Source organism: Brassica rapa, chromosome A03 (assembly GCF_000309985.2).
Source record: "Brassica rapa cultivar Chiifu-401-42 chromosome A03, CAAS_Brap_v3.01, whole genome shotgun sequence".
Classification (NCBI taxonomy): domain Eukaryota; kingdom Viridiplantae; phylum Streptophyta; class Magnoliopsida; order Brassicales; family Brassicaceae; genus Brassica; species Brassica rapa.
Window position 1 is genome coordinate 9340948 of NC_024797.2, and position 12321 is coordinate 9353268.

The window sequence follows — 12321 nt, forward strand, 5'->3', positions numbered from 1 at the left end:
ACTATTAGAGGTTTTGGTAAGATATGCTCTAATAGTTAACGTTGAACCTTCGTTCACTACACATTAAGTATTTATTATTAAGAAAATAAACCAGTAAATGAAAGACAAATGGCATTTGAGACTTATAAATATTTTAAATTTTTTTTTAAAATGAGAATATTTTAGAAATTATTATTATTCTAGTTGTAAGCTCACGTGAGGATCATTTCTTTTGTACCACGAAAATCAAACTAACAAATGGATAAGTTTTCTGAAAAAACGACAAATGGATAAGTTTTATTAGGGATTTCATACTGAAAATAGATTTTACATGATTGATTTGAGATATATATGTGTGTGAGGCAATAGTTTAACTAATATGTAAAATCCTTTTGAACTAATTATGCTCACTTTTAACTTGATCTTGCGTAGAATCTCGTGGTGATGTGTGTAACATAAACATACTAATAGATGATTATATAAAGGGCGCCAGAATTAAACTAACACGTTATCAAGGAAAGTTTAAGATGTAATGGAGTACTAGGTGATAATTTGCGCTTTGTACGGAGTTAAATATCTAAAATAATAAAATGTTTGTAATTTAAAATCAATTATGTGTTTTTAGATTGTTATTTTTCTCTACGTATGAAAACATTCAAATTTAATAAAGTGTATATAGGACACAAAATATTAAATAATTTTTTTTGTTATTTTTATTTTAATAATTTGATGGTGGTAATTGCTTAAAATTTGAGTATGTTTTTCGTTTACCTCATCATAATTAATTTTAGGTATAGAAAAACGTAATATAACTTTACATTCAATTTTATAGATTCTTACAACTATATTAAACCCGAAATAAATTCAAATGGACTGAACTAGACACATAATCTTTTCTTTCAAATCTGCAATGGAGAGAATCAAAATCATTCTCTCTCGATAAAGTAAAGAAAAAAAAGGAAATAGCATTATGCAACCAAATTTTGCTCAAACTATTCTTTAACATTATATATATAAATATGTATACAATTTTCTGGAATCCTTATGGCTTCATCTTTATTTTCCGATCTTCATTTCCATAAAAATAATTACGTATTATGATCTCAATATTTTTTCAATGCAAATTTTGAAACTAACAGATTTATGTATTTTATATGATATATAATCTATTAAATGAGATTTTATATTCATACGATTTATGATCATTTGTATCTTGTTTGAACAAAAAAAAAAAAAAAGTTAAACCATTGATCACAAAATTTTCAATGTGAGACTTTACCATTTTTAGTAATTTATTGTCGTTTTAAGAAAATTCAAAACATAACATATAAAAAAGTATAATATTTTTATTATATGATTAATGTGATTGTTTAATTTCTTTTAATAATATAAAATAAAACAATAAAGAAAGATGATACAAAAATTATTATCAAATCTATATTATTCATAATCATTAATTATCATATATATATATATGTTAATCATATTAGGTAATTCTATAACTTTTATTTAAGAAAAAGAGAAAGAATATTATTTTGTAAACTACTAATTAGTTTGATATTTGGTTTAATAAAAAATATAATTATATTTAAATGGACCAATTTATTTGTCTAACGATTTTAATAATTATTCTAGTGTTGATACGTGGCTAACTAGCTACCAAAAACACATGTTATAATGTTTTTCAATTAATATATAAACAATAATTTTTATCCTTATCTAATAATTTGATTTGGCCTTGGTACACTGTACCGATCACGGACTCACGGTCGTCTAATATGCCAAATACAGCGAGTTTCTTTCCAACATTTCCAAAAGTTGTAATGTGAAAGAGTCAAAGAGGTATTGGAAGACACGTACTTAATTGAGCAGACAAGGTCCTCTCAAATATTTATGTGGATACAGAACTTAATGTTCTCAAATTTCTTGCCGACGACATAACTTCCCACCTGTTTTTGTGTTAATTAAATTTAAAACTCTTTCTTTTTATTTTATGTACTGTTTATTTTAGAGGAAAAACGAAATAGTTTTGAACTTTGAATACATGTGATACTTATACGAATGAGAAAAAAACCAAAATAGCACTAAATCAAGTTTTTGTTTCCAAACTAGCACTCAAGGCCAAAAGTCACAAAAATAGCACTCAAAGGATGGGGTTTAGGGTTTAGAATTTAGGGTTTAGGGTTTAGAGTTTAGGTTTTAGGGTTTAGAGTTGAGAAGTGAGGTTTTGTGGATAAGATTTCAAATTTTGAAAAATAAAAAGATTTAAATTTTTTAAAAGATAAAATGCTATTTTTGTCATTTTAGGTTTTGAGTGCTATTTTTATGATATAAACTTAGAAATGTGCTATTTTGGAGATTTGCCCTATACGAATCTGTAAACATAAATTTTTTATGCACTTCACTATTTATTTCAATATTTAGTTTCAGAAGGTTTAAAATGGATTTATAATAGTGATATTATATGTACATTGTAAAAAACCATATGTACAAGATTGACAAAACCTTTTGCTAGCATTGTTTACAAATCATGGAACCATGTGAACTTGTTCTATACTTCCTCCGGTTTTTAATATAAGTCGTTTTAAAGTTATGCACATAGATTAAGAAAATCATTAATTTCTTATATTTTTGAAACAAAAACATCATTCATTATTTACCTAACTACAATTCAACCAATAGAAAAATAGAAGATATATTATCATTGGTCAGACAACATTAATTATTAATAAATGTTACATAGAAAACTAAAAACGACATATAATTTGGAACAAAAAAAGTTTTTATAAAACGACTTATATTGAAAAACGGAGGGAGTAATATTAAAGGGCGTAGCATTTTACCTTTTATCCTGAATAATAAATGATGAATTGGGTGGGATGGATATGACGCTAATGGTAGTTTGGGACCCTCGTGGAAAATGCACAACTAGTCAAAACTCGTAGACTAGAAAGGGATCCATTCTCATCTTGGAAGCTTCTGGCATGATAATCGTTGATTTTTAAGTCAAACATGTGAATATCTTGGTTTACTGAAGTTTTGCGTTTGCGCGAGATTGTGCGAATGGTAGCAATTAGCAAAGTCTTCTATCCTCACTCCTCTTGTGGTTTGCAGAGACGAGTTTGTCACGTCGTTTTAGCATAGAGATCAGAAAGATTTTTTCAAGTAATGATATAGTATACCGTTTACACTTCTTTATGGGTTTACTCTTTAGGCTAATATAACCCAACAAATGTCGAACAATTATTCGTATAATAGAATTCACATTAACCCAATAAAACTGCTTGAATGTTTTAAATCTGAATATTAGCGAATCATCAGAAATATTCTTCCACAACATTAGGTTAAATTAAATATTGATGAGTTTGTTACCCTTAGATACTCGTCTTACAGGAAAATGATGGATTTGAAGATATAATACCGGTGTTTTCATAGGAGAAGGCTGTGCCAAGCGAAGTTGTTGCAATAGTGTATGTGAAGCAAACGGACAAACTCATTAATGGACTACAAGATTTTGACTCCCACTTGTAAAATGTAGACTTATTTTTCAAATTAAATAAATTAGTTTAAAAAAAAAATTATATAAGATAGAGTATAGGTTTGAGCATATTTTTCCGGAACCGCGAACCTAACCATACCAAATTAAAAATACTAAACCAAAATTCAATTGAACTTCATAAATAACCGAGAAGATCATATTTCTCTTTTTTTTTTTGGAACTCAAGATCATATTTTTCTAGAACCAGAAAATTGAAACTGAACCGAAAACCGAATGTATACATGAACTTTAAGATACAAATTATATATTTATAAATATTAATTATATTTAATTTATAAATAATCAAATATCTAAAAAATACTCCAAAAAACTGAATCATCCGAATATTTTTTTATTAAAAATATTAAAAATTATATAAATTATTAGATATTTTATCCGAATAACCTGAATTACCTGATATTTAAACCGAAAACCCAAATTATTTGATATTTTTAATCTATAAATCCGTAATTATCCAAAAAACCAGAATAAATCAAAACTGAATTGGACCCAATGTTTTTTTTTTGCATATTTAGCTGGTTCCAAACTTTGATACTGAACCGAAACAAAAACTGAAATAACCCAACTGAAACAAAACCGAACTTTGTAAATACTTGAATGGTTCCTAAAATTTTAGAACCAAAACATCAAATATCAAAATACCCGTACCGAAATCAAATGATGAGGAATAATGGTGCATCTACATTTAAATGGTGTAAAAATTATTCTATTTTTACAAATGATTTAACTCTTTTAATGAGAGTACATATGTGGTTTATAGACGAATTAAGATATAAGTAGTGTTTTAATATCCAATATAGAACCGCGGCCGAACCGGTAAACCCGGTGGTCGTATATAATCTGGACCGGCTTATGTCCTTGATGTAGAATTCTATCAGATGTTCTACCAATTGATATGTTTCCACAAATTAGATTTAACGAAAGTCTGTTAATTACAATTTTGATAAAATTCAAATATTCTCCATTAACTCGTGAATCGACATGGTTGACAGGCAAAAACTGAAAAAATAATTATAATATTTTTTAGAAAAAATTGATTTAATTTCTCATATACTTTATAATAGTACATAAAACTGAATAAACTATTTAATTTGTCATATAAAGCAAATGCATTGTATTCATGTTAAGCATTCTAATTTATAGATTTTGTAATGATCTACTATTACCATTTTGTAGATAATTTATTTATTTTTGTTTAGAACCATCAATGGTTTTAGACCTATTAATAAATATGCTTGCTGGAATGAGATTTCTTAATAGGTCATATATGCAATAAATAAAATAATAGATATGTATAGTTTTAAGCCCAAAAACCAAAAGACAACATTTTCATTAATGATAATTAAATTTTCTTTGTAAATTTAGGAGTATTTTTTCAAAAAAAAAAAAATATTTTTACGAAAGAATAAAAATGCGAATGTTTCTGTTTGAATAGTATAAATGCACTAATTTAATGTAAGACTACTTACAATGGAATGTTGAATAAAAAAATCAACATTTAAATTCATTATAAGAACATGAACAAAAGGGCTGTTGAATTATTTTGTTAACAGTTTAATTGCTACAATAAACCAGATGAATTTATAAAAATACACGTGGATTATATTTTATTGAATATTTTCAACAAGTCGAACGAAGCTAAAATTAGTCCAACTGTGACACTTGGCAACATATGAAAGGAAGAGATATTTCATAGGACCCACAAGCAATGTTCTATTATTTGGTAAAATATGTGCGATTGTTTTCTTCTAAATTATTAAGACTTAATTTTTAAAACAAAAACTATACCAAAATTCATCATGTTTATGATTTATACATAGATATTAGTCTCATTTTTTGGGTATAGTAAACAAATTATCATTTTCATTATTTTGTAATTTTATTTGTTTATTGGTGATTTCTATTTCTGTATTTATTTATTTAAAAAAACAATTAAGATACTTTTAAGTTGAAATGTATTTTTAATATACTGTCTACAAAATAAAGAAAATAAAAAGATAAAATATGATAAAATAGTGAGGTAAGGTGTTGAATTTTTTTGTTAACTTAAAAAAAATAGATAGTTGTTGTATTTTATTAAACAACCCATTGTAGGTAAAAAAATTAGATCATTGTTGAATTATTATATGGAATAATAGAGAAGATGACATGGAATCCAAAAAGTGAATTTGAAGTGTTGAAAAGTTGTGACCATTGTACATGGTTTAAGAGGTAGTTGAATTATAAAAAAAAATTATATAGATTAAATGTTGCTGAATACAATTAACTATTTGAATAAAAAAAAAGTGGAACTACTGACAACACATGTCATTTTCTAGAAGTTTTTGATATTTTGATATTTATCTAATTATTTAAAACTAATAATTTTATTATAAATTACATAATTTATTTTTCTTTTTTATACAATTTTTTTTATTATTTAAATTCTTCATAAATAGAGGTTCAGTTTATTTAATTTGAACATAAAAGATAATAATTATTAATTAGTAAAACAATATGTCAAATTTTATTTAAAAACCTCTAATTTAATATATAAAAGTTGAATATGTGTTGAATGATGAATTGGAATAAAGAAAAACTGACGTGGAGTGTTAGAATCTTATAACGGCATATAGTGAAAAGATTATGTGGAGCAAAAGGACAAACTATTTAATGGGATATGCATGCAAAGAACTTGACGAAAACAGGAACATGATTTCTTCAAAAAAGAAAACTATGTCATCACATGTTACAATTAAATTAAAACGAGGCATGTAGACATACATGTCTTTAACCTGTTTTCCGAAATTTCTATATTAGAAAAATTCAAATATGTTCACTTCAGAGATAACGGATCGTTTAGTAATGTTCGGGTCAAGAAAGTATGAGAACGCTAAAGCACATTCTAGTTAAGACTTAAAAACAAAGGACCATAATCAAATCAAGACGCGGCGAACATAAACTAAACAGAAAAGGTTTAAGAAAACGTTCATCATAGTATTTTTATATCATCATCAAATCCAAATAAAATGTACCGTGATAGGTAACTAATCTAGATCTTAGTGCCATTTGTGTATAGATTATAGCTGATCTTACTCGCTTTTGCCTTTTATTTTTATATTTTTTAATTGAACCCCAAATACTCTTGTAAACTGTCACAAAGAGATGGATGGACCTAAGTTGACCACACAAAAAGGAAAGTAATGGACACTAACTTATTGCACATCCATCTTATTCCATCGGGCCAAGCATGGTTGAGTATTGGTTCAAAGTTTGTTAAGGATTTATTCATTTGTTCAGACTCAATTATAAATGGAAATAATAGAGACATTTCCATTTTTTTGGGTCGAAAAAATATGGTTTCATCTTTTTGCCGGAACCCCACCAATGATTATGATTGTGACATTTCCATATATTACTAGAGTGATTGTGGCCATTGGGCTGAAGGTGTGACTTCGTATAAGATCAATCTTCTCATCTTGTTTCGTTGGCCTGTTGAGTTAAAGTCCGTGAGTTTTCTCTTACTCCTTTCCGTCAACTGCGAAATTAGGAGGATTTTCATACATTTTTAGGGTTTTTTTTGTTGCTAAAACACACTTTTAGTTACATACCAAAGCCCCAAATTTATGGGATCTGATGATGTGAGAATTTACAAATTAGCAAAACGTCTGCAACTCATGTTCCTCATCCGTTCTTTTTGTACTCCTGTTGATGTTCCTCATGTTGAATTCAAATTAAAAAAAAAAACGCTTTCGGCAAGGATGATTTGTACTTGTTCAATATATATCTTAACAATAAAAAAATTAGAAAAAGGATTATTTTTAATTTGAGAAATTCTAAAATAAAAAATCTCATGTTGTTTATTTGTTTATGCAATAATTTCAATTTCATTGAAATAAAACTAATATTAGATGATGTGGTTTCAGGCTTGAACGATTATGGGGGTTTCGGCGCCAAACTTCTTTATATTCAAAAGCTTTAAGTATTAAATTATTTATGTTATTTAGTTTAAAATCCAGTTGAGATAAGGGCTGTGATGTAGACGTTCCTCTTAGCTTTTGGTTCATAGTAAGTATAAAAGAGAAGATCTTATAAAATAATTCAAAAGTTGAAAAGCAACACACTGGGTGAGAGATTTCTTGTATTCTTCATTAATTTTCTAGTTTGTTCAAACTTTCTACATTCCGTGTTCGATCCAAATCAAGAGAACATAGTGTTTATTGCTATTCTGTAAATTTTCAATGAGGATGGACACCAGTAGTTTCTTGTTAAACATCTCATCGTCTCCTTACAAGAAGTCCGTAATCCAACTCTAATGGAACTGCAAAACTAGTAACCTGTAAAATTCTGACTACCAAATGAGATTCATTGGCATAATGTTATATGTTCTGTAAGTCCTAAAATTTTTGCACCAAGAAACAAGTCCTAAAATCTCATATGTCACTCACTATTAAGATAATCCCTCATGCATGTTTTAACTCTGTCCACTAAATTTTAGGAGATGATCTTTTGGTATTAGGATAATATGTAAATACCAAATTATAAAGAATGTCGAGTATAAATTGTATGGTTAGTCTAAAAGTCTTTAAGTTCAATCTAATCGATAATTAGTTAATTACAGATATTATCGCAGTCATCATCAAGATTGAGATAACCATTTAATCTAAGCAGTAGTCAATCATACGGAGTAATTAATTCCTCAATAGCAATTAGCATTTAAGCATATTGGCCACAATTTCGTAAGCGTCTCTTGTTAGTAATTAATCCAAACACATCTACCACTTTATAAATATATATTTATATCTTCTCTTCTTATAATATAAAGAAGAGACTCCCTTCTTCTACATTGATCCACGTCACTAAATGAATTTCTCATGAGTCGACACCTGTCTAAACGCAACTCCATCCGCGTTTCATTTAGAATCTGTTTCATGGGTTTTACTTGCTTTGTTTCGTTGTTGGCCCATTATATCGTGAAGCATATGTCGTGATCAATACCTTTGTCATGAAACACGTCGTTTTATATTAGATGTTAGCGTCTGTGTTTCTTCGCGTCTCCAGGGGTGTGATGGCGATTTAGTCTTTAGTACTGCTTAAGATCGATCAACTCAAATTTATTGCGTCAGGAAGCTCAATCATCGTCCTTACATCTATCAACGCAGTTAATAAATAATTTCAATCCAGATCTTTATTCTCATCTGTTCTCGATCGTTTTCAATTGTTATGGTTGCTCCAACTGATAATCGTATGCCTCTCCGTAATTGCCATCATATCGCTGATAATCTTCTCCGTCAGGTATACTCTGAATTCCTAGATCCGATTTCACATTCATCTTCTTTGAAAGATTGTACAGAGAAACGTGAATGATTCTTCTGGCCTTTTCAGAGTTATGAGAAGATTATCTAATAACATAATAAGTTTTTCGTTTTCTTTTTCCCGTTATAACATGTTTGAATATTGCTCAGGCCAGTATCTATAGTGAAGAGAAGAATGTTGTAGACTTAAATCACGCTTCCTAGATATGTTCTTCTGAAATTTTGTATTTGAAACTTCCATGGTTACAAATTTTGTTCCTTTTTTTGCTCTTAATAGATTTTGTAATAAGTAATAACTTAATAAAGCCGACGATGAATTCTTTATTGTTGGAAGTGGTTTCTGTTGGTATCGTATATAAGATTCTGTTGAATGTCTTCCTGTCCACCGTGATTCAACCTCCAGACCTGATATTAACAAGGTTTAAGATTTAGAATTAGCATTTTGTTGACTTTATAATTGCATCTTCAAAATACATTTGCTTTCTTACCATTATTGTATTTGTTTCTTTTTTTCTTCCTCTAGATCATGCAACTGGTATGGCCGACAACATCTCAAGACACGTTACTGTTACCAGCAAACATTAAACTAACCCAATGTATTTATAGACCTGTAAGTCTGTAACAAGAAAACTGTTGGCCCTGGAGCACCTTTTACGAAAGAGTCTCTTGCTGAAGCTAGAAGCCTTGAACAAGAAAGATAGGGAAAGAAGAAGAAAGCCTGAGTTGAAAAACAACCTCGAATCTTATGTTTATGCTACCAAAGAGAAGGTACAGATCACTATCTCGGCTACTTCATTGTTCTTTTATTGCTAAAAATGAAGATAAGAAAGGGAAAAATGCTGCAACACCAAACAACAATAAACAAAAATCTTTCTTAATGTGTGGATCATCTTTTGTAAAGGTGGTGGGTTTGGATAATGGTTGAAAATGTTTGTTAGGTTGTTCCAGCTGAGCTTGAAGCATTGTTGCTTGCTCATCCAGAGATTGCTGATGCAGCAGTAATACCGTAAGGACTTTTTCTTTTAACATGATAGAGATTGTTAAATTCTTCTCTTTTTAATGACCTTTTTTTTTTCTGTAGCTCTCTACTTTTTCTTTCTTATGTTTTTTGAAGCATCCCTAACTTGAAAGCTGAGCAATATCCAATGGCATATATCGTAAGAACAGCTGGAAGTAACTTATCCGAAAAATCCCTCTGGAAAAATTTTAAGAAGAGAACTTATAAAGCTCGCAAACTCGAAGCTCTAGCAAACCACTCTATCTTACACTTCACCGTTAGTTAACTCATTTATTTGGTTAACCGATTATTTATTTCTCTTACAGAAATCTCTGTCAAAACTGAATATTGATTTTGCTCAGCCTGTGAGTTCTCTCCTCTCCATGTGTCGACGTGTTCCTCTTCTTGGTGTCTCTGTTTCTCATATCTGCTATTGTTGATTTTTTCTAGGAGCAGCAGGTCTATTCTAAGTCGATGCGTCCGAGTTTCGTTACGGTCCGAGCCATGTCAGAGTCTCAGACAGCTCTAAAGAATCAGCCACAGTCCTCGGCCTCCTCTGGTTTGTTTTTGTGTTAACCTGCAAGTTCATATTCAGAGATTGATTTCAATTATATTATGTTTACAATAAGGTTTTTAATGTAACATGGGCGTGTGTACATCAGGAAAGAAGCAAGTTTTGATATCTTTTTCTGACAAGTAGGATTTAGCTACTCTTGGCAACGGTCTTCGAGAGTGGGTATCTCTTATTTCATAATTTTTAGTTATGTTTCTGTTCTAATAAGTGTTTATGAATTGAAAAATGATTCTTTTTTTTCATTGTTTCTACTGGAGGAACTGCCTCTACCTTAGAGAATGCTGGAGTCTCTGTCACTTCCAAAGTGGAGACGCTTACTCATTTCCCTGAAATGGCAAGTTTCATTCTTTAGCTGGTGGTAATGATTAAGCAGTTGAGTTTGGTATATTAAGCTTACCTCTCATTTTGTTTTTGTTTTTCTTCTCAGAAAAGCAGTTTGATGGCCGTGTGAAGAGTTTGCACCCAAACATACACTGTGGTATCCTCGCTAGAAGAGATGTGGAGCATCATATGGAAGCTCTTAATGAGCATGGCATTGGTGAGTTTGGACATTTGATTAGCCTTTTATTTTTAAGGTTGAGACAAGTTAATCTGTAGTATTCCTTCGTGTTAAATAGCATCATTTTGTTTTGTATTGAATGACAGGTACATTTGATGGAAATTTATTGTGGAACCGAACTCTTCCTCCTCCATCTCCAATAAGACCTGAAAGATTGGATGTTTCACATAATCCAACGGCAAAACAAAACCCTGCCTTCTCTGGTGTACACAGAGAAGTGTCCTTTCTTACACTGCCTCCACTTCTCCATCATATTGGTGAGTTAAGACTCTTGCAAGATCCTTTCTTCATATGTTCCGACTCTGATGTCTCTGCTCTTTGATCTGTTACCAACATAATACCATTGTGTATACTATTTGTTAGATTGTTACTGTCTGAAGCTATACCTTCCTCTCTCTCCATGTATATATACTACGAAACGTGATTAGTGTTTGTGAAAATATCTCGAACAAAAAATTTGATTCTTAAATAACTAATAAAAGGAATATGAATTTTATTTAAAAAAAAAAATTCAATAACATAAAAATAATTCTGAAAATGAGAATTTATTTTACAATAACAAATACTCTGCATGAAACACAAGAAATACGAGAAACTAAAAAAATATTATAAAAATAGAATAAGTCACATAATTTTAAAAGATTTTTAACAATTAATTGAGAAAAATATAATAAAATAGTACTAATAGAATTAATTATAAAAATAAATGAAAATTGTATTTATATAATAACACATTAAAGAAATCATATGCAAATAAATGTAGTAACTTCATGAATTTCAAAGAGAGTTTCAATACAACTAATTTAATAGTGATATGAAAATATTTTTTTTGTAATTATAAATTTTAAATTGAAACGTAATAAAAACGATAAGATATAGGAGTATAAATGAAAGTAGAAAATATAAAATAAACCAATCAAAATATTTATATTACCAAAATAAAGAAGAACACATTTCTATTGAAATCATCTCAACCATCAACGTATAAATTTACTTAATTTCAAAAAATAGTGAAAATTCATAATAAAATCCTATAAAATAAAGTAACCACAAAAATAATTATTCAACCCACAACCAAATTCTTCACGGCCTAAATATTACAAATCATCACAAATAACATATCAAATACGAAATCAATTTTTTTGTAAAATAAAACAACATGAAGACATACGAAGCCCCCACAACATAACAATGTCATAACTCTTTAATAAAGAAACAACTATTGCAAACAAGCAAAATATATTTTATCACACATAATTCTTCTTCAAATACAAATTATTATCATATATATCTATTGCAAATGTAAATCAAAAACACAACTCACAAAATCATACAAAAAATAATAACCTAAATCACAAG

The 12321-nt window shown here is 28.9% G+C and overlaps 1 protein-coding gene across 5 annotated transcripts; it reads left to right on the plus strand.

Annotated features, from left to right (window-relative positions):
• The first annotated feature begins 2416 nt into the window (after window positions 1-2416).
• On the plus strand, window positions 2417-11905 carry LOC103853632 (4-coumarate--CoA ligase-like 2). Of its 5 annotated transcripts, XM_033288789.1 has the most exons (12): window positions 8744-8812; window positions 9110-9251; window positions 9356-9367; window positions 9439-9600; window positions 9771-9838; window positions 9947-10106; window positions 10192-10194; window positions 10280-10388; window positions 10492-10565; window positions 10661-10737; window positions 10831-10941; window positions 11049-11905. In XM_033288789.1, the coding sequence occupies exons 3-9, from the start codon at window positions 9359-9361 to the stop codon at window positions 10527-10529; spliced, it is 549 nt and encodes a 182-aa protein (XP_033144680.1). In that variant the 5' UTR covers window positions 8744-8812; window positions 9110-9251; window positions 9356-9358; the 3' UTR covers window positions 10530-10565; window positions 10661-10737; window positions 10831-10941; window positions 11049-11905. The 5 variants fall into 5 exon arrangements, with proteins under 5 accessions (XP_033144678.1, XP_033144679.1, XP_033144681.1 ...); XM_033288787.1 differs by lacking the exon at window positions 9110-9251 and having other exon boundaries at window positions 2417-8812; XM_033288790.1 differs by lacking the exon at window positions 9110-9251 and having other exon boundaries at window positions 2418-8812; window positions 9947-9989; window positions 10156-10194.
• The last annotated feature ends 416 nt before the right edge of the window (window positions 11906-12321 follow it).

Bases quoted from the DNA above. Each gene is read 5' to 3' on its own strand.
- LOC103853632 (XM_033288787.1), top strand. From the start codon at position 8,741: ATGGTTGCTCCAACTGATAATCGTATGCCTCTCCGTAATTGCCATCAT. The intron at 9,601-9,770 runs GTACAGATCACT...AATGTTTGTTAG, and splicing joins TTTATGCTACCAAAGAGAAG to GTTGTTCCAGCTGAGCTTGA. The intron at 10,389-10,491 runs GTTTGTTTTTGT...TGTGTACATCAG, and splicing joins ACAGTCCTCGGCCTCCTCTG to GAAAGAAGCAAGTTTTGATA.